Source organism: Echeneis naucrates, chromosome 8, assembly GCF_900963305.1.
Source record: "Echeneis naucrates chromosome 8, fEcheNa1.1, whole genome shotgun sequence".
NCBI classification, from domain to species: domain Eukaryota; kingdom Metazoa; phylum Chordata; class Actinopteri; order Carangiformes; family Echeneidae; genus Echeneis; species Echeneis naucrates.
The window spans coordinates 4,693,777-4,716,736 of record NC_042518.1 but is presented as its reverse complement, the minus strand read 5'-3'; the positions used below and the strand labels follow the sequence as shown (position 1 = coordinate 4,716,736).

At 39.4% G+C, this 22,960-nt stretch overlaps 2 protein-coding genes and 1 non-coding gene across 6 annotated transcripts in view; 1 reads left to right on the top strand and 2 right to left on the bottom strand.

Annotated features, from left to right (window-relative positions):
- The window catches only part of axin1 (axin 1), a 30,031-nt gene extending 22,391 nt beyond the window's left edge, over window positions 1-7,640 (bottom strand). For 3 of the 4 annotated variants that reach the window (XM_029508055.1, XM_029508058.1, XM_029508057.1), the window contains exon 1: window positions 701-850. The gene's annotated coding sequence lies outside the window, so the exon portion shown is untranslated. Of the gene's footprint in view, window positions 1-700; window positions 851-3,591; window positions 3,778-6,929; window positions 7,112-7,356; window positions 7,404-7,501 lie in introns of those variants that run through there. The other variant, XM_029508056.1, reaches the window with a different exon arrangement.
- A 3,599-nt stretch (window positions 7,641-11,239) lies between these two features.
- Window positions 11,240-11,311, top strand: trnat-cgu (transfer RNA threonine (anticodon CGU)). Its single transcript has one exon. It is a non-coding gene; the product is annotated as a tRNA-Thr (tRNA).
- A 4,484-nt stretch (window positions 11,312-15,795) lies between these two features.
- Window positions 15,796-18,909, bottom strand: pla2g10 (phospholipase A2 group X). Its single transcript, XM_029507693.1, has 4 exons — window positions 18,773-18,909; window positions 18,100-18,268; window positions 17,385-17,491; window positions 15,796-16,871 (listed from the first exon to the last, which is right to left on the bottom strand). Exons 1-4 carry the CDS (start codon window positions 18,807-18,809, stop codon window positions 16,723-16,725), a joined length of 462 nt encoding a protein of 153 aa, XP_029363553.1. The 5' UTR covers window positions 18,810-18,909; the 3' UTR covers window positions 15,796-16,722.
- Window positions 18,910-22,960: the final 4,051 nt, after the last annotated feature.

The following is a 22,960-nucleotide window of genomic DNA, read 5'->3' as shown; positions in this document are numbered from 1 at the left end:
CATCATCATCATCGTTGGAGCAGGTGATGAGGATGATGACGCATCGGCTCTGGAGATGATCGCATCTACGGTCACAGGTGGATGCTTTTGACAGGAACATCCACAAAAAAAGGTTCAGGCGTCCGTTCAGAGCATGTCCATGTATTATTATTATTATCATCATCATTATTATTATTATTATCATCATCATCATCATAATCATCAGGGAAGTGTAGCAGCTCGTCCCTTTTGAAGTGAACCTCTCATCACATTCATGTCTTGGCCTCTCCAGAATGAGCAGAACAGCAGCGGCGGGTGGGGGAGGGGAGGCAGAAACAAACTCCGTACAAACACACACACACACACAGGGAGAGAGGGAGAGAGAGGGGCCTTTCTGTAGCTGACCGACAAGTGCACAACTTTGTCACACTATTCACCTTTCCCTGTAATGCGCGCTGTGTCCGCCTGCAGCTCTGAACTGCAGGAATAACCCGCAGACCTCCTTCCGACCGTCAGAGGACGCGGAGGAAATCCCACATCCATTTCTACCACCGGACACACTTAGAAGCAGCAAAACCATGGCTCATATCTCCAGACTACCGCAATCCCAATCTGATTTGATCTGATCTGGGAGGAGGAGGAGGAGGGGGAGGAAGGAAGGAAGGAAGGAAGGAAGGAAGCAGAGGGGAAAAATAAAAAAAAAAAGTGACAAATACTCAACCGGTGAAAATCTTCTTGCAGCTTTCGGATGCATCGGGCATTTGGACCGGCACAAGTCCCCGGGAACAGTGTCATAGTGTCGAAGTGCAGGACTTTAGAAATAACAAAGAGGAGAGTCCGCTCCCTGCCGCTCCATGGCTCTGTCTGTCCGTCTGAGCAGCTCCGGCTGCAGGCAGAGCAGCACACAGCGCCCCTCCCGGCCACCACACGAACTGCCTCTGTTCGGCTTTGGCTCATGTGCTACACTGATTTTTATTTCTCTCCCTCTCTCTCTCTCTCTCTCTCTCTCTTTCCAAAAAATAAAACCACATCTTGGAGAAAATAATAAAAAGAGATTGTCATCCAAAATGCTGCCAAAATGTGAAAGAAATATTCAGTATTAAACACATCACAGCTAAAAGACATGCCAATGAAATAACCTAATTCAAGCCAATAACCTGAATGAGCTATGGATTTAAAGCACAGGCGTCTGCAGACATCTACATATACTGGATGTAAATAATAAAGATGATTGTGCTGATGCAAATGAGATGATTGACCACCACGTCTCTTGTAAGATTATGATCTATTTAGTATTATTCTTCCATTAACTTGGTGAACCTGCAGGACAAAATTGCTGCAGCAAAGACCGAGCCTTGTTTTATTTTTTGTCTTGTTCTTTTAAAGCCATACAATTGATCAGACTGAATCCTACATTTTACATAATACAACCTATTGACATACTTCATTACAGGCCAATTTTGACCTTTCCATTATAAACTAAGTAGTACACATCAGAATAGTTAGTCTGAACTTCATGTGTAGAATCGGTGGAGTGCCTCTTTAAAAGTCCTGTAAATCAATTATCACATCTTAAATGACATGTGTAATGGTTTACACTGTAGTAGAAAGTAACCGAAGATATTTTATGCTCTGTATTTAAGCACAGTTTTGAGGCCTTTGTTGTGTTATACAATTTATGTGAGTGTTGCTTGCAAGCACCTTTTCAAGGTGAGAAGTGTCTAAGGAGCAGGTCAGACAACAATGTGCTTCGGCGTCTGAATGTCTCCACAATGCATTCCAACCAAAGACTGGACTAGATGGTTACGCTGATTACTTTGCCGAAGGTGCTTTGATCAGTTTAATCGGCTTACCATGAAGCAAGCTGTATTTCCTTTAGTGATGAGGCACTCAGGCCGCCTTTGTCATAAATTTTACCACCAGGAAGCTCCAGCAGAACAGCTGACAAGCAGTAGATACCTGCAATAAACTTAGGGAAACCCCATGATGCCTCACTTATGATACACCAGTTATGGACAACTGGCCAACAGTACACTGAGTACAGACTTTATATCCAGCTTCAGATATTTACATCTTACACTGTATTTTCATTGGTCTTACTCATATCATATTTACATTATTCAAACAAATATTTATGATACTGTCGGTATTTACTTACTTTTACCCGATTGCAACATTCATGTTGTTGAATCTATTTCCTTTTGTTTTGGAAACACGTTTTTGATTCATTCATTTTATGAACAAAACCAAAACATCTGTTTATGAAACCCAAGCTAAGCCGTGACATACTTCTATTGAATAAACAACCATATTAGCATGTCATCTTGCAAGATGAGAAAAAATCTTATTTGTATTTGATGGCTCTGGCTGAGAATAAGGGAAAGTGGTTTCCCAGAAATACACTCATTTTCATTTTTGTGTCTTCACAACTAAGACTGACGGGTTTAAAGAAGGAGTCTCGTGTGGCAGTATATCAATTCAATTGAACATTTTACAACAGCTTACCGGCAGTATGACACACGTCCGACAGCATCATCACTTTATAACTTCACAGTACAAAGACTACGGGACAGACCGAATGCAGCAATAAAGGGTGTTATCAGTTTCTGTGCTTTCATACCAGGCAATCACCGAGCAGTCACACGAGTTTACTGAGTGGAAGATGAAAGGCCGGCAAAGCATCATAAACACAAGAACACATTTGATAAACTAATTAAACCAAAGCATTTAGAGAAAGCAGAATGAACAGGCGCATAGATTACACACTCTGTTTCATCACATCACCTGAATAGCTCTGAGATATAAACAGCGTTTACAATATTCAGGACAGCATGATTAAAGGTGGAAAACACCCAATGCACTTGGGTTTCTTCAGGGCAAAATTGATTTTGGGCAGCAACAGTTTAAGCATCCTGACACTGAAACACTCAGTTTGTCTTCAGAGCATCAATTACTTTTCTCTGTCCAGTGACAGCATTTCTATTGTCATTTCTGTTGTTATTTTCAACAGCAAATCAGTCTTCTCACAACACAGAAGTCAAATGTCAGGATTTCTTCCACAATAAAATCCTGACAGAGCAGCAGAACCTCATGCTGAAGACGTGTCAGGCCTCTCAAACATATCACAGCATCACCCAAGGTACTGATTTCTTTACAAGCCTCTACTGGGTTCCACAAATCTTACAACATATGAGTAACTAGAACGTCAACAAATGGGCAGTGAATTAAAATGTCAATCAAAAGAAGTTGTTTCATTCTGTTGTTTCACGATAGAAACACAATCTTATACCCATCCCTGTATTCTGAAGAAGCACAATGTGAATGTGAAAATTGTCCCTGGGCAAAAAAACATTTCACTGAATCCCAACATTTATACATATTAATTTGTTCCTGAAAGTTTAACTGGATTATTTATAAAGAGGCCACTGGCAGGAGATTCATGAATATTAATTTTGGGAGTCAAATTGGGTATCACTGTGACGCCATTAAAAGACCAGTTGCATTATTGTTCTCAGATATATACCTCTTAGCACCTCTTGTGCTTTGGTGAATGGTCTTTACGACGATTATGACGAAGAGCATGTTAATTTCATGCAAGGTAAACCATTTTACCTCGAGTTGGATTGTCTTCCTGACACATCCTCCGGCAGCACATCCATTCATTGGGGATTCCATTATGCACTTATTAAAGCCACTCGTCTGCAGTAATGGTGCCGTCCGTGGCCTCTCAAGGAAATGGAAACACCTGGCCAAAGCAGAATGTCGCCATAACAGTTCTTCTTTGCCATCCATTTGTTCCTGAAAAAAACAAACAAACATTTGTTAACTTTGCTTTTGACACAGTTGAGGAAAAGCGACTGTTTCTGCATGATTGTAATTGTCTGCGTTTAAAGAGCCTAATTTGGTTCAGATGATGTCAATCAAAAGAGGCAACCCATGAAAACTAAAACACAACTTGAAAACAGATGTTGGTTTAACAGAACTGACGACAACATAACAAAAGTGACCTAGGTTTGCCTGACCAGGCAAAAGCAGCAAACATTGTATACTCACCGTAGTTTCATTTTTTGTGCGTGCCTACCAAACATCTACTAAAATCGAGTGACTCAGCATCTTCAGCTTCTGTTCATGAGCTTTTTTGTTTAACCACTGAACACTGAAGTGACTGGCATCACTCTGTTTTTATGACTGCTTTGGGAGATTTTGGATTTTTTGGTTCATTGATTGTACAGTATTCAACTTTTCCCTAAATGAAAGAGCCATGACTTCAACAGACTTGACTAGCAAGTAAAACTCTTCCAATCTGAATGTAAATGTAACACATAGGACTATAAGGATCATTATAATAGCAATAATCCAAAAATTGGTGGTAATTTTCCTAAGTATATAATTCCATATTAATTTTAATCAATATTACAATATCAAGTGATAATGGTATCTTTCCCAAATATTCAATATTCAGATTTCAGTGGGCTAAGGTTACAGTAATGCAGGAACAAGAACTCCTGCGGCCAGAAGGATTGTAATTTGAACCTTTTGAACAGCTAGAAAATGTCTGAGGGTGGAAGGCAGATTAAAAAAAAATGTCTTCCCATCCTTAAAAAACTACAAATGAGAAGCCCTTTAGCCACTGGCCCAGTGAAGCAGCTCAGTATACAGAGGAACAAAAAAAGGACATTTCTCTGTTCAGCTCTGAGGTCCAACTGTACAAAGCAGAAATGGTCTTTTGTCAAATTAGCTAAGCAGTTAATCAAAAAGCTCCTTTTTTTTGATGGACAATTTTTAAAAAGCCTTCATTGAGAAATGTGTCTTTTTTTTTTTTAATCAATTCCTGTGTGTTTGACTCGTCGCGACTAATTTCTGATAATAGAAAATGCAAAGTCACCTTCTAGCAGCTTTCTAAAAGACTCTAATCAAGGCTGTGAATGTGTGGATGATTTCAAAGGTAGCTTTTTAACACTCTCAAGTTTTAAAACATCCCACTGCAGTTAAGTGTTACCAGAGGACAACTTCATGTTTCCCAACTCAGCCCTTTCAGTTGCCTTTTGTTCCACCTGTCAGTATGGATTTAGATTCCCTTGTAGGCCTTGGTTGAAATAGGCTTATCTCTACTGAAGACTCTCTAATGAACAAAAGCCCATTAAGACGTTTAAATGAATGCTCCTATTCTGACCCCACACAATAGAGATTTCTCCTTTTTTATGCTATTTTAGAAGAATTCACTAAAGCTAAGAAAAAAAAAAGGCAACAACAAATAAGATAAGACATTTCTCAAAGCTCTCGAAACTATAAATGAAACACATATATAAGGTTAAATCAGAACCATTGATATGATTGGCATGATGAGTAATTTATATGTCGGGTTTTTAATAAAAGTGTGACAGGAATTGGAGATATTGTTTGTTTTAAATTCTAAAAATGATCTGTAGACTGATATCAAAAGATTGTCACAGAATGTATTCTGGAGTCCTGCTGATGTCCTTTGTCCTGCTGAATATATCATGACTAACAAGCCTTAGACTGGATTAGGCACAGGAGATTGAGCAATTTGCAGATTTGAGTTTATTTTGCTAGATATTCCAGCTCACAGAGTGCGATAATTCCACAAGAAGGGGAAAAATCTTATTAAAAAGGCCCATATTTCCTACGGTGACATAATACCAAAGACATACATCCATAACCACGAACCAAATGGCGAAAGTACATTGTGAGACATCTGCCGGCTTGAAGACATTCAAATTAATTTAAGCTTCCAGTCTATCGGAGTCTTCAGTACTCAGGTCATGGGATGCACATTCACCGGTCAAATCGAATGATGTGCTTTGGTTTTGATGAGAGGGAGGACACAAAACCAGTATGACACTGACATGAAAAACGAATAGACACAGAACGATAAACAATACAAAGGGAAGTATTAGTAACCGTAGTTTCATCCTCAGAGATTCAAAAGCAGACATACCTGCTGATGTACCTTAATGTGTGCTTCTTGGTTTTGTTGTGCTGAATCGCAGACAACTCCCACCGCTTTTCTATGGATCGAGTGTAGTCCTTCGTAGTCTGCAGTAGAGACTGCCGCCATCTTTAATCACAACCATCTGTCGATGGTTCTTCCCTTTCTACCCTCTCTTTCTCTGTTCCAGTCTCTCTGTTCCAGCCCTCTCTGTTTGTTGTGGGGGGTTCTTATTTTCCATCCAACATCAAAACCACCATATCGACAGGCTCATGGGCCGCCCAGTAGGGGGGCAGCTTGAACATGCTGCATTGGCTGTTGTCCTTTTCCAAGCCGGAGATTAACTGACCACATTTATTTTTCTCAGAGTGATATGGATAGCCCGCAAAAAAAAAAAAAAAAAAAGAAAGAAAGAAAAAAAAAAAATCAGCTTTCAGGCCTTTGATTTCAACAAGCCTGGCCTCAAAGCTCCTCCATGATTGTCCCTGAACGCATGTTTTCCTCAGATGGTCTGACTGATAGGATTTGGAGATTTCTTTGATTGAGGCCACATCTGCATAACTATTTTTAAATGTCATGAATGAATTTTTGTTTCAAGATTTTGATTATTGGAAACAACAAAAACGACGACAAAAAAAAAAAAAAAAAAAAAAAAAAAGAATCTGCCATTTTTTCCCCATTTCCAGTTGTCATATGTATTGCGAGAAAAACATTTACCTTTTAAGAAACCCTGAGCTGGAATTTTTTGACCTCACCATTTGAAACTAAATGTGACCCGAGCAGCCTGGGTGGACATAAGTATAAGCAGACTTCGTCTGTCTGCTTTCATCCAACTAATGCATTTCATTTAACATGACACTTCCTTTTTGTTCCTCCTGCTCCCTTTTGGCATTCAAAGCAGGAATCCAAAGGCGTATCTTGTTTACTGTCATTGTTTTGTTCTGCCAAACTCTTTCAACGAACAATAGGAGTTGAATTTCAAAATGGTAGATGCTCTCACCTTCCGCTCCTGCTGTGTGGCTTGTCGTATCTTGTTTCTGTGGTCCGCCATGGCTGGGCGCAGTCCCCTGTCTGCCACTCTGCAATACTTTTTCATACTCATGAAGCTGTTTCTGATTCTTACTAGTCTGTTGCTGAAAGATGAGCATCTTTACTCTATATTGCAGCTTCAGTCGTGCGACCCTATTGGAGGAAACAAGAACCAGATGATGGTCTGCACAATTGTATTGTAGCTATGGTAACGTACCCAACAGGCATGAGTGATGCGCACCTAATTGCTCCATGCACATTAGGCAACAGGAAAAAAAAATGTAAACATAAATTAAGCAGTGTTGTGCCAAATCAAATTAAAATCTTAGACATTATACATTTCTGTCCCTGAGGCATTTCAGCAAACTGCATTAATGATATTTTATTAATAAACTTACATCGGCTGTATGAAGTTGTGAAAACAGCCCAGAAAATGGGGAGATGACTGCGAAGAACAGAGGAGAAAAGATGCAGGAAAAGAATTTTTGGAGAAAGGGGGAGAGATGATATTGCCTTTGTTATCTAGCTGTATCAGCTGCTTACCTTTCAACTGAATTTCACACTTGCGTGTCTCGTTGTGGCCAGGGTCAGATGCAGCATACCCCTTCTCACAATGACCAATTTTCTCCTTACACTGCACCAGCAAAAGACCCAGAGTGTTGGCTGACACTTGCATTTACCTAGATTGGTACGCATTTAGGGACATTTTATCTGTAGAATTTAACTTGTCAGTGATCTGCACAAAAATGCAAGTGAATTAAAAAAAAAAAAAAAAACCCATCCTGACAGAAAAAGTTGTACAAGACAAGTGAGAGTGATACACAGCAAGTGGGGATGAGCGAAAAGTATCCTGAATAGGATGAAAAACTCAAGATAATACTACAGATGCTAATGACACTATTCTGACAACAGGGCTGTTTTATGTTGAATATTACAGAGCCAACATTTCTCAATGATGCTTTGTATACGGAAATATTTTTATAGGGTTTAGGTTTTTAGATTCAATTGAGGTACTGTAGTCATAAAAGGAGTTTCCAACATTTTCTGCGGTGAGTTAGCCGCACTTTTCATGAAGTGTGTAAGTGTTTTTAAACAATGCTGTTTTAGCTGTAAGTCTAAGATGACATGCTGTTCTTGACTATAGTCTAAGTTCTTTGCTATAATATAACTTCTGCAGAAACAGAGACTTGACCTAGTTCTGCTCAAAGGTGAGATGGCCTCTATGCTACCTTATACAGTAAGCTATTAATATCAGTGAGCTATTTTCTCACAAGGTACAAATGATATGAAAATTAGTGCGACAAATTTAACTTATGGCACAGAATCCCACAATAAAGTTACTTCAGTCGGACTGAAGTACAGACCTACTCAGTGGGCTAGTGCGAATGTAGCTGATATTTTTCTGTAATTTAAACCATTAAGCATTTTTTGGCAAGTTTTGATTCTTTAATATCAAATGAGTAACTTTCACAAATAGCATAAAGTTCAGTCAGCAAACAGAAATCTAAAGCAGCCAGATGAGGCAATAATCAGATTTGTGCAATGCATCATTTTGCCGGTCAGATGTCAGAATTCAGATAGAAACTCTACTTGAGTCTTACTCATGTTTGCATAACAAAAGACCGAGCTCTGGACAGAAAGTCTGTTCAACAGAAAAAGAAATATTCTGGAAGCTTCAGGGGAGGCAGGAGTGAGAACAGCAAAATAAGATGATTTTTCAAAGCGATGCACCAATAAATAATTAAATAGATTGCTACAGTAATACCTCTTATTCTCTGAGGGAGTGAGCTGCTTGGTGTACCCCACATGAACAAAAATGCCCCAGATCCATGTGACTGGAACATGGTGTATCTCTCAGGTAATAATGTTGCCGGGGTTTGACACACACACACACACACACACACACACACAAAACAACAAAAAATGCTGTTAAAAAAAAAAAGCCGTAAGCAACTCCAGCCATTTGAAGTCTGTTAGATTTACTCAAGGATACTTATTCTGTTTTATCATCGGTGGTAACTTGCTGTAAAGACATTAAATTAGTTACATCGTGCTTGACAAAGCTAGATTTTAGATGCATGGAGAGAATATATACATCCTATCAATATAAATAATGGAAGCACCTATTGGGAGCACATATTATTATTATTCCCTAAAGGAAAGCAGTCAAAATATTGTTTTCAGTGCTTTGGTAGATAGCTCACATGATGATGACAAGCTCGAAGAAACATGCTGCATGACATGCAAATTACCTTGATTTGTCTGATTCCCTCAGCAGCAGCGCATGTCCAAAGCAGATTGCAGCTGTGATAGTTTGTCTTTGCCATCCATTTGTATCTTCAGAGGAAAGAAGATGTTAACTTTAATTCTAAATTCTTCAATAAAAACACAGTTTCAAAAGCTGACTTTATAATCCACAGTTTCCTTATAATAACAGTGGTAGCACAGGTCAAGCTCCCAAAATCTTAATGCCTTACAGTGATAAAGCAGCATGGTGCCCTCTGCTGAAACCAAGTTCTCCTGAAAACACCTATCTAATGCACGAAACCCTTCGATCTGCATTTCAGATGCTGCCAAACCTAGAACGGCAGCCAAGATGACTGACTTCCAAGAGAAAACATTTCCATTTTCTGTTTTATAACCAACACAAAAGATATACTAGTGGAGACAAATACTTCTGAGCACCAATTACTTTATATCTGACACGACATAACAAATTAGATCATGTTGTTTGCATTTTACAGCCTTGAGAGACAAAAATAATGAATTAATTACTTGTACATATCTGGGCCCATAGTTAATCATAAGCAGCCAAACTGAGTATGATGAGACTAAGGAGTGCTGAAACTTTTTTTTTTTTTTTTTTTTAACATCCAAGTGTTGAATGAAAAGTCATAAAACAGAAAAATGTGTGTATATAAGCTTCATTATCACCCCCAAATAATAAATGAGCAATTAACTTTTCCTCACCTGATCACTTAAAATCATGGTTTTATAAAATAATGTCAAATTTCAAGGAGCTCTAAATTAAACCCATCTATGTGCTTTATTCAAGAGAAGCTCCTTTTTCTGGTCCATGTGCTGACAATGTACTCTAAGCAGGTCAAGGTGAATACTCCACATGTGTGATTTTCACTGCTAACTCATTCCCAATGGAAATGAGTCTTATTCATTTTTCAAACAGCCTCTAGGATATCTGATCCCCCCCCCACCACCACCACCCCTTAAAAAAGAAGAAGACGAAGCAGAAGAAAAAATAAAGCCCCTCAGGCAAATATTCACCTTTGATGTTTTGAAAAGAAAGACAGTGAAAAGCTGCAGTCTGGCTTCATGCATATTGTATTGCTGGGAAAAGAATTACAAGCAGCCTACTGGTTCTCATTGTGATTAGCTATGCGGGTTCACTCTCAGTCTGTTCAATTCTGATTTTAGAACAAAATATCTTGAGGGTACTGCACAGATTGGCATCAAATTCAACTTGGGCATTCGTATTCCCCAGAAGATTTCCTCATGGATGCAGTAATCATCCTGGCAGCTTTGTTTAGGCGCAAATTTCCCCTTCGTCGTGCTTGTTTTGTGCTGGGTGTCTATCATCTATAATACATTACAGAGACATCTCAGAAACTCCGGGTTATATTATTTCCTCCATTACACCCCCCGCCCTGCGGACAAGACATATTGAATTGCAAAAAATGGGAGTTCATTATGACACCGTGGGCACTCTTTGTAATTCCAACTGTGTGAATGTCTGAAACGAACATTTCCTACAGCATTATGTGGGCCTCCCCACATAACACACGTTTCAACAACAAAATTATAATGATATTAATAAATAAATACAAATTACAACCCACATGAGCTTCATTATGTTGGTGCGCCGTCACTTCCGGGTGTAGGTGGCGCCAACCCGGCGGCTTGACAGGAAACTTGTCGAACTTGTTCGGAAAACTCAAGACGGAGACAGCTCTGAGTGTGTCGCCGGGTTTGTGTTCGTGTTTGTGTTTGTGTTTGTTTGTCGCCAGCAGAAGCAGCACCGACACCTCGACACCTCCAAACCTCCGCAGGCAGCTGCCGCTTCTCCCGCCGGGCGCCATTGTTTGCTCTCCCACGTGGCGGGCGGCAGCGCCGCCGCGCGGCCGGAGCTCGACGTCACTTTCCCCCCCCGCCGACAGTTTATAACCGAGCTGCCCCGGCGGAACCGGACGGAGGAGAAAGCGGAGCCATGAGGATTTCTGGTGAGTGTTCATGGTTAAAAAGACACCGGGGAGGGGTGTCGGCGCAGGCGCGGTGGCCAAGTGGTAAGGCGTCGGTCTCGTAAACCGAAGATCGCGGGTTCGAACCCCGTCCGTGCCTTTTTTTTTTTTTTTTTTTTTTTGGTCGATGGTTTCTGTTCCAAATGTGCTAAAACAAAAACATTTAGTCCATCTGATCAACGATGTGCAACTTTTGTTTTAATAGAAGCAGTCCATATATTTCAATCCATTCCTGTTATATTCTGGCAGGAAGGACAGCTGAGCTGCAGCAGGGGTTCCACAAGATGTCAATGTTTCACAGAAAAGAAAAACAAAAACATTTTCTATGAATCAGGTATTCAACACCAAACATAAGACACAGGCCACCTTTGGGCCAACCTGAGCTGACTTTTCAGGCTGATGAAAATGCTGATGATGATAAATATAGAGGTAACAAGACAAACAAATGAATGGCCTATAAGGCAAAACTGCTCCCACAGTATTTTCTTTCTAAACACAATTTCTTGATATATTAAAAAACTCAATCTAACCATTTGTAACATATTACTTAGTACCTAAGTATTTCCTTCCAAGCATTAAATAGAGACCAAATTTCAAATATATTTTCTTTAAATCGGAGTATCAGTGGCAAGAAAGGAAATACATAGGAAATAAAATCATAGAAATATGTTGCTCAAACCTGAGATTAATACTCATTATGTGTAAAAATGAATTATTGTGAATTTTTAAGGAAATTTGCTGCAGAGGGTTTTTTTTAAAATTATTATTCTAAAACAAATCTGAAGAGTGGCTATGTCTTAAAAAGAAAACAACAGATAGCAGGTGAACCCACGTGGATATTTCAACAGTTCAATATTTGATTTTCACGTCACACCGTCGCTATGCACACTGACACACTGAGCGAGCAGACTAATGCAGTTTCCTGGGTAACACGCCACGTCACAGCATCAGTGATTCATTTATCTGGTTCATGCTGCAGCACAATCATCGCACTCCATCCGACCCTTTGTAAACTGACAGGTCAATCTGTTCATGGCAAAACTGCAGCCCAGTACATTTGTCATGATGGATCACCTCGTGGTTTTATGTCCTTTCTCACAGAAAAAGCTGGTCTGACAGCGTAAACAAACCTAACAAATGTGCGATGGATGAACAGAGCCATCTTCAGGTTAATGATAATTATTTCTGGGCAGTCCTCTTATGGGGAACTTGTAGTCGAACACACCATTTTATTCCACGTTATTCACATGCATCATGACGCTGTGATAATTCTATAATGACTTTAGTGCCAACATCTTATTTCCAAAGTAGCCAGTACTTCGTTTTAGTTAGTATAAGGCACAAATGTGTGTTGTTCATGAAAGGATTTGTCAGATTGTGAGATGTGTGTCATCCCGAAAGAACCGATGCCACTGAGATATACCGTAAATGTTCTGCACCTTCAGGAGCACAATGATGCTCCATCTCACTTTAGTGCAAGTGAGTGTCACGCACAACACTTCCCCTAACAACCATAGCAAAACAATTTTCAGTCAGCCTTGACTTTCACACCTGCAAGTTAAATTCCACATATAGTACCTGAGTAAGTGCTTTAATGATGCTGCTTTTACTGCTCTTCTTTTCTGTATTTAAGTAGCGCAGCGGCCATGTGATAAAGGCCTGGAGGGAAGCAGATTATATAAGTCTCCCAGCTAGTTTAAAAAAATAAAATAAAAATCTCTTTCAATTATGAAACAACCCACACTGGGGAGAATTCTGCAATCTTCAGTAAAACCGTGTATACTTAGAAAATTGGACCTAATTGCCCAGAAAATTAAGATTCTTCATCTTTCGTTTTTATTCCTCAAAGCTGTTGGACTTCATTCCCCACATTTCTTATCCTATGTCCAAGTACCTGAGGGCGTCCTCCGGCTGCTACCTTTTCTTCAACAGCTGATAAATTACTGTAAATTCAGCCCTCCGGTGGATTCCTCGGGTAATGACAGATGATGCCCACGTCGTACTGTATGAAGTACCTTTGTATATCAGTCTGTAGCACTGGCCCAAAGCTTTAGACTGCTACTGCTGAGGTGAGCATACTGTAGAGTCTGCACAGCATTTATTGTTCTTTCTCACCTAAAGGAAATAATTTGAATACTTGCTATACTAATTACGTTGCTTACTAATTAAAAATATTGATTACACATATTAATATGCCTTTACGTCATTAATCACAGATGTTTTTATCTTTATGATTTGTTATTCCTATAATTCACTTCCACCTGAGACGAGCCTTCAAAAGCTAGGAAAAAAAAATTATAAAATAAAGGGTGCTGAGTAAAATATGAGGAAGAAGACAAAAGAGCCATGCCGTATATTAGCAGCCATGGCTGCCGGCTACATCCATATTGATTTCCTTCTTTGTGTGGGCAGCGGTATTCTGAACTCAAAGGAGATGTTTATACAGTAAATCTGGATTCTGATTTCCATTCATTGCATGTTAATTAAGAACTACAGAAAGCACAAACCATACATGATATATCTGGACTTAGCATGCCGAAAATGGCATATAAATGAAATGATAGCAATATGCAATACTTTGTCTGTCACATGATTGTTATTGTTTATTATTTACTCAGTTTCAGCCAAGATTTCATTGTGTGCCATCTGGCCCTCGGCTGGGGAGCAAAACAGTTGATTAAAGAATGCAATTAGCATGGAACCGGTTCTGTCGGCTCACCGGGCAGGGATTAAAGAGTGTGCTTATTCACTGTGACAACCCCGCTGTCATGCATATGTTAATACCAGGTCTGAATAGGCGAAATAGTACTTCCTCAAACACTTCTTCAGGAGCCACACGTTAATATGAGTTCAGACAGGTCATTTTAACATCAGCTTTAGAACTGAGTCTCCACAAATGGAGTACTTTATGGCAAACTCTCTGGAGGCAAAATGCCATAACGACTTGCAAATGAAGTGTTTTCCAATCAAGGAAAGCCCTGAGGTCACGAAGACACAAATACTGCCCCCCCCCCCCCCCCCCCCCCCCCCCCCCCGAAAAAAAAACTGACATGGGAAATCCCATTGATGAACAGAGTTCATTTCTACAAGGAGCCATATAGAAACTTCTTTGCATATTAACAAAAAGCTGCAAATTAAAACTTCCAGTTGCCTACAGCCATGGACAGATTATGAAACAATCAGTCCTCACCATCTCTTGGTCGGGGAGACAACCAGAAAGAAAGAGATGGCGGTGTCGTTTGTCATCCGTGTTACATTTGCATCTTATTGTGTGTCTTGTGATTGCTTTGTGTCTCTTCACAGTGATTTTACTTGTGCTTGTAGAGGATTTGCGTCTCTTTTAAGCATCACACCTCACCTTTCAGTGTGCATTTTTGACTTTCTGATGTCAATTTGGACTTACTTCATTGGCTTTCCTTGAATGACTCCAAACTGATGATCTGGATCAGACCTCTGCAACCACTGGCCACCGCCCTGACCACTCCCCTGGGCATAGACTCAGCGAATTTTCCCAACCTTCAAGCCAGCAGTCACAGACGGTGACTTCTGTCCAATGACGGAGCAGATTCTTAGGGTAACACCAAAGACTAACATAGAAACAAACTATGATGAAGCCAATTTGGGTTGGTGCCAAGGACGAGTGAGAGAACATCAACGAAGTCAAGAGGTGGAACCACTGAAATGAGACTTCAGGGTAGGAGGAATACAGAGGAGGCGAGCGCTCTCAGAAAACCACTCTGAGGAAAAGTCTCATCAACTTTTACAGGCAGCAGGGAAAATAAAAGATCGGGAAATAGACCGCTTTCACACAGAGTTTCAGCAGTTGTGAGACAGATGCCTGAGATAGAAACTGAACTGAAACTCTGAGACCCCTGTTCAAATCAGAGATTTAACCATCCAACACACAATATTTATGAGCCTGCTTCACATTTTTACACCAGTGAGATAGGTCAAAGTTCACATTGATGTCACTTTTATGACATTAAATTCTCTCTCTGTGAGTGCGAGAGAGAGAGAGAGAAGTTAGCACTGACTCCTTCTGCTCCACAGTCAAGAAAAATGAAAAAAATATTTTCAGGTTTAGCAGTATGAAAGCAAGGCGTAGTCTATTTCCTGATTAAAGAGAATAAATATATACCACCAGATATTTATATGTAAACACTTGAATTCAAAAAAAGTTTTCTTTGTCTGAGAAGTGGAGGATGGAGTGTTTGACTTTCATAACGTCAGAGCTCATACCGTGTGAAGGCTGGGCACAATTGGGCAAGTGTTTGTGGGCCATGACCCAGATACTTATTTCCAGTCCTGGGCCTTGGACACTGTAGCACAATATCATCTCCCCATTTTGGTCCGCACTCATGAGCGGTGCAGTCATTCAACAAAGAAACTGTGTTTCATGCTGTGACCTCACTGACGGAACTCAGGCATGTAAAAGCTCGCTAGAGCAGTAACATCTGGGGTTTTGTTTACTCTGATTACAACCATGATGGTTACGATGTTTACCATCATAACCGGAACCAAGAAAATAGATTAATTTACTGAAGACCAGACATTTTACAAAAAACAACAAATAAACAAAAAGAGTCCATTTCAAAATGAAATCTTCTTCATTACTCAAAACAGCATGCCAGCAGTGACTTTTAAATACAAACTCAATAATTCCACTGACACAGACGTGTCAGTGTAAATATGGCACCACCTAAAGGCAATATAGCAACACCACATATAACAATGGGTAGTACCCTGCTGTGTAATCAGTCTATGAGTATATGAGGTCACGCAATACCTATTCAGTGACTTTAACTAAAGTCTGTAGCCTCCATGGGAAAGTTCTTTTTCACTATAATTATATCTAACCATGCTGAAGTGCTTAAAAAAAAAATATATATATATATATATATATATATATATATACAGAAGTGAGTGAGTCAGTTAGTCAGGACTATAAGAACATCTGTATTTCCATTGCACAAAAGGCTACATATAAAAAAGTAGAAAACCTCTGGTTGGTTACCAGCCCAATCAATTTCCGAATGCATTTCTTTTAAATAAAACCCAGTGAATAAAGTCAGGTCAATGAACCAGAGTACAAAGACTTAGCTTTAGAGGTTTCAGACAGGGGCTCCTCTGCGTAGTATTTCAACAGATAAAAGTACTGTTGTGAGCAGCAGCGCGCTGATCTTTCTGTCTCCGATGTGAACATTTGACCCTCTGCTGAGCCTGAACTGCCAAACCACTGCAGCTGTATTCCTCATGACCCTCCAGACAGTCATGTGGTATTTATCAAGGATCAGGTGTTTACCTGCTGTGAACCTTTTATGTCTAAAATATCATTTTTTTCTGCAACTAAAACGTGAAACTGCCACATGGTTTTTATTCTTCACAATTTAAAGAAAAGAGGCTTAGTCTTATAATGATATTCATAAAAACAGTTCTAATACCTTTCACTATTTTCGCTGTAATAATTTGTATAGAAAAAAGGCACACATGGATGTGCAGAGGTTTTTCTTGTCAGTAAATATTGCACAAAGGGTATTTGTTGCCGCACAGAAAATCTGGCCATAGGGCGTATCTTCGTTTGAAAGGTGCATTTCTTAAACACCTGGCTGCGTCTCTGTCACACTTGCACAGAAGCTTTTCACATTTGTCCTCCAAGTTATCTGCAATGAAGAACATTCATGTTATTTGTTCTGCAGTAACAAGGTACAGGGAGGCTCTCCATGAAACATGCACAGCTTGACCTTTCATGCTATATTTTAGGTATATTATAAGTTTTGCTTCCGAGCAGTTAGACTTCCTATAAACAAAACAAAACAACAACCAACAAAAAAAACAAAACAAAACAAAACAAAAAAAAAACAACTCCTGAGCAGAAAACAACAGGGAACACACAGCAATTGTCAGTATTATGATTTGCTTTTTTATATTTTACTCCCAGAAAATAACAACCCACTATTTTTGGTACTTAAATGTGAACACCTCAATAAGGTGGCTGCCTACAATAATGAAAATAAAATGACTGCATGTTAAAATACCATGAAATGTACGGTGCAGTCTAGATGACAGGTTTACCCTTGTGTGCTGCTACTGAGAGACGACAGCAGCAGCTATAAAAAGAAAAAAGAAGATGCAAATATTTGTGTGATGGTGCCAAAGCATTAATGATGCCGTACCGCACTCAGCTGTCTTGTCCTCACATGTCCAGTGATAACGGTCTGTTTTGGTTCGACATCCAAGACGTTCTGCATCTCCGTAACAGCAATCGTGCCTGTGGCAACACCTATGTATTGGAGAATTCACAACACAATAAATGTTTCATTTTGAAGGCTTCAGCAGTGAAAACTCAGCCCGGAGCACACAAGGTCATGGAGGAAGTTGGTGGGTAGTCACGGCACCGTGGTTTAAATCACACCACTGCTATTTTAAAGGCAGGGCAGGATCACCACATACGTTCTCTCCACAGATTGTTAGCAGTTAACTGGTTTGTGGGGGTGCAATGTCTTGTGGTAAAAAAGGAACAGAAGGAGAGGGCAATTAGGATTTGGGTGTGGAGTATTTGGACCTATTTTGAAGTAACCATTGGACCATGAGAGTATGCTGAATATGGGAATCACTCCCTTCCTTACCCATTGCACAACATTTGTGGCTCAGGCAGGTCATTAACAAATGGAAATTGTGTGTGCACATCAGGCTGTAGGAACCAAAGGCATCCAGGAGGAGGAAATCACGAGTACACACCATCCCTGAATTACATCTTTGGCACCATGTAATGTATAGGTGGGCCTCATATAGAGTGACACCTCAGTGTTTTACTACACATTACTATCAAGTGTGCCGTAATTTCTCCTGTCAGGTTGGAGAAGAGTGCGATTAAAGCTGCTGCCTCACCAGTCCGTTTTGTCTCTGGGCCAGCCCTGACCACCCAGTCCACAGTAGCATCCGTACATCGTGTAAGCCAAAGCACTTCTCCCCGTGCTGCATTGGATGGCACCGGCCAGCTCGAGCAACCCTCTCTTCGTCCGCTGGGACCCGCGTGGTGCCACAGAGGCCTCAGCCACTGCAAAGAACAATAAACAACAAAAAGCGCAGGAACAAACTCTTATCTTGTTCATCTGGGTTTGGCTTTGGCATCTCTGGCCTCTCGTCATGTTACAGTATGATACGCAGCGATTCAACATACTAACAACAACAGCGCTTGCATAGTTTTTATTCATAATTCTTCATAATATTAAGCCCCATTTTTATTTGCCACAGGATCAAAGAAATCCATAAAGGAGTATGTATCACACACCTGAAAGCTACATGCTACCTGAGCACCTGAACAAACTTGAGACTGAGAGGAAAGGTGATAAAGTTGAAAACAAACTTTTGTGTATTTGCACTTGGCGCCTTAAAGAACACTGTCCCCGGATCACCAGCCTTAAGTAAACACAAGTAGTTTCACCTTGTTACTGACACCTGCAGTGCTTCCCTCTATTCCCTCAAAATAACTTTTCAAGCCTTTTGCATATCATCAAGAGTTGGAGGTCCACTTTAGAAGAAAAAAAAAACCAAAACTCACCAGATAGTAGAAGCAGTATCCTGTAAAACGTGGCCATGGCATGCAACAGGCTGCTCAGCTCTACACCAAGTGTTGCTCACTTCCACCGTGAGAGTGGGGCAATGAGTGGAGAGCTTATTTTAGGTGCCGTATGAATAATCTCCTGAGCATCACTATTGGTCAGAGGCTAATCCAATGTCTGTAAAACTGTACGCCTCCTTGAGGAAGTAGTCAAGGGTTGTTGGCTTGGGTTTTGTTTTTTTTTTTTAACTGGTTCTTCCCGTTGTCTGTTTGTACGGTAGATGGAAGAGGATGTTTTTGTTTTTCTATCAATAAAAGGTACTTTCTCAATGAAAACCCATTTGTTTTCCAATAAAAACTTACTACATTTATATATTAATTTTAATATTTCTTTTTGACTTTGTTGTATCTAGTCCTCCATAAATCCCAAAAAATATTTGCTATAGCACCACAGGATTTAAAAAGAAAAGTATATCATTTGCTCATTGAAGTGTGTGTTATGTAACCAATAGGACAAACAATCAAACTCTTAAAGTTTGCAGACTGGAGTCGCTGCGGATGGTAATTTTAACCCTAAATTATTGGTTAAAAGACAAATCATGAAGTAAACATAAATATATAAACTTAAATAGAGACTGTATGTTGAAAATAACAATACAAATTGATGAGATTTGAAACAACAACCGTCTCAGAGTAAAGAAAGGGATGTAAGTTTATAGACAATGTCAATAAACGTCAGGTTTAATTGGTGCTCACTTGACACATTCCCAGTTACTTTAAGACAACATGTAGCTACAGCTCTTCAAACCAAACACAACCAGACTTTATAATTATGGTAATCACACTCTAATAATAGTTTTCCTCCATAATAATGAAGCGAGCTACTCTTGTTGCCCATCCTTCTTCTTCTCTTATAAATAAACATGTCGGAGGGGTAAACAGAAACAGAACCTCTCCCCGTAGAACAAAGGACACAGTACAGCTATCATTATTGTCAGTATGATTTACTGAGCAGCACTCCAAGTGTCTAAGTTTAACAGCTTAAGTTGTTTCTTTGACAAATTGCAGACCTGAACTTGGAATGGCATGAACTGTGTCATATCTTTAACTTTCATCTTTTTATTGTGGTTTCTCCGGGTATATTTTCAGCTCTGTCACAAAGGACTCCATTGTCATCCATAATGTAGTAATCTCAGGGCAGCTAAATCATAAAAAGACACACGCTGTGGGTTTTGATAACAGGGGACAGATTCAGTCCTTTTTCTTTATTTCTTTTATTTTTTTTTTTTCAGTCCCTCAGTGATGCTGCTGCTCATTGTGAGATAAGCGCCTCCTCCTGGTAGTTATTTTAGCTGCCAGGACTGTACTGCATGAGGACACACATCCCTCACAATCCCTGGATATCAGATTCTTCTCAGCACCGTTGCCAAAAAACATCAGGCCAATGCAGATCAGATCAAGATCATATCAAGCCAAACACGCCCAGTCTGAAGAAAAAAAAATCATATGAAGACTGAGTGATGTGTAATGTGCAATGAAGTGGACAAAAAACAAAATCTTCAAATGTTTCTTTCTTCTTTTTTTTCCTTTTTTTTTTTGTGAATTCCCCCCGCTACATTAGACTCCCAAAAGGCTGAGGATGAAAAGATCCAAAAATACGATTGTCACGTTAAAGGAGAAAAACAAAATACAAAACAAGTTTCAGTCTGACAAACAACCAAATAGTAAATGATTTTTTCAGTTTTAATTTTTGTAGTTTTGATTTAAAAACAACCTGAACAGAGTAGGGGGAGAATTAATTAAGACAAAACAAACTACAAAAAAAAGTTGCTCCTCCAGTGTTGTTCAAATGCAAACAGACTAAACTTCATTGCTTGCACATTTGAATAATGCATTTAAGATTTTTAAAAATAGGGAAGGCATTTTTGTTCTGTTTTACTTTGTATGCCTCCAGTATTTGTAATCAGCATGATGGAAATCTTAAGAGCTGGATGAAAGAGGAGTTTTCAGGAGAACAAGTGTGTCTGCGGCAGAAGCATTAAGGAAATAAGGACAATGAGCAATGACAGACCTTATATGAACTCTGAGGTGTTTAAAAACACTCACACAGCCTGACCTCACCTCTGGCCAACTATATATCTGAACATAAATAAATAAATCTGATCTCATGTATTGCCATCTTGCCTTGAGGCGCTTCCTTGATTTCTAATTCTTGTTTAAGTTTATACACAGAATATTTATCTACCAGAATCAGAAATACCTTTAAACCCTGATGGAAAATGCGTATGCGACTCTATAAGGCAGCTTGTGTTATATATTCAGTGTTCACATCTTCTTTAACTCACTACCAGCCCTGCCACAGCCTTGGTTACTACGGCAACTGCAGATGGGAGTGTATCTGCTGCATGCTCTCAAGGCCGTAGATGAACAAACTGGTGACCGACCTTGTGTCTAGACATGCATCTAATGAAAAGAGAGACTGAAGGGAAGGTGTTCGCTCCACCTGTAAATCTGTGGGTGAACTACAGCTGAATTAGAATCAGACGCTGGCTCCGAATGATTCGGGGAAAGGCAAGAGAAATCAGCAAGTGATGAAAAGGAAGGAAGAAGAGGCGTGGTAGCTCGCAGATGTACGTCTGCTCCTCAAACATGTTTATGCTTGCTTTGAAAACTCTCATCAAACCATGTACCTAATTTGTAGACGAATAAAAGGAAACAGGATCAAATAAATTATGGATTAGGTTCTTGAAGATATTACTGCATTTTGTTGGTGTTTTGTCCTTGTTTTTATATAGCATGGTTATGTAAAATATGTTGTCCTTGTTTATCAAAAGTACAAACAACTCCTCTTCCTTTAAAAAAAACTTAGTTGCGTTCTTCAAGTAAGCATATTTACTATTGTTGCTTTATATGCCTTACATTGCCTGGAATGTTGTTTGGCCAGTTACTCCCATCAAAGACATTTTATTTTTAAGTCACGCATCTTTTAGCGAAGGTGTGATCAGCTCATCCAAGTTTAAAACAGGGAAGTGTTTTTCAGATAAATGGTAATTACTTCAAAGCGGAACGAAACAAAAAAATCAATCATTCAATCATTTACTGGAAAGAGAGGTGATGGCAAGAAGTGAAAATTTACTTTGGATTAAAGAGGTACAGTTATTTTGTCGACATAATTTGTAGATTCAGTTGAAGGAATTGATTCATTGTTTGTATCACTAATGGACCTAAAAGACAGTCAAGCTTAAGAATAAACAAATACAAGCAGTGGTAAATATACTTAAAATCTGATGATGAGAAGGGAACCAAGGAGATCCCTTCAAACAAAACAAGAAAACCAGTTCTGCTTCTATGAATATCGCATGCCATTTAGTGAGGACATAACTTCCTGTTTGAGTTTTCTAAGCTGGTAGTTTGCTGTTATTGTTTACTGTGGAGTGAAACGAAACCTGAAATTCAAATTAGTAGAAATTGTTTTGTTTTATTGCCCATTGTTAACAGCAAGAAGGTCACGGGTTCACTTCCCCGGCATTTCTGTGCGGAGTTTTCATGTTCTCTCCGTGCTTGCATGGGCTTCCTCCCACCATCGAAAGACATCAAATTTAGGTGGATTGTGATTCAAAATTGTCCGTAGGTCTGAGTGTGAGTGGTTGTTGGTCTCTGTCTGTCTCTGTGTGTTGGCCCTGTGATGGACTGGTGACCTGTCCAGGGTGTACCTCACCCTCACCCAAAGTGAGCTGGGATTGGGTCCAGCACCCCCCCACAATCCGGAAACAGACAATCCGTAGAAGGTGAATGAATGAATGAATACTCAATATTATGTTGACAGAAGATTAACTAAAACTACCTAGATATAGATAGGTTTGCTTTACTGATCTGAAATTTGTATTGTAGCAACAAGCTATCAAACATAAATGACACTGTGCAAAAAAAGGTAGAAGGTATGAAAATAAAAATAAATATAATTATATGCATAATAAATACATATAAATAAAAATACAAATTAAATATGTAACAGACGTAAACCTGTGCCTCAGGAAATGTTTTATTAATAAATAAAATGTGGAATTTTGGGGATTTTTTATGTTTGTTGAATTTATTTTATTTCTACCGCCTCTGTTTTTATCTGCTTTTATTGATGAATTTGGAGAAAATAAAAACTCAAACAAACCTGATTCCGTTGATGAAACA

Excerpts from the sequence above, each read along its gene's own strand:
- pla2g10 (XM_029507693.1), bottom strand. The coding sequence starts at position 18,809 with ATGGCCACGTTTTACAGGATACTGCTTCTACTATCTG. Across the intron at positions 17,492-18,099 it reads CCCAGAGACAAAACGGACTG|GTGTTGCCACAGGCACGATT; the intron begins GTGAGGCAGCAG and ends TCCAATACATAG. Across the intron at positions 16,872-17,384 it reads GGACAAGACAGCTGAGTGCG|ATAACTTGGAGGACAAATGT; the intron begins GTACGGCATCAT and ends TCTTCATTGCAG.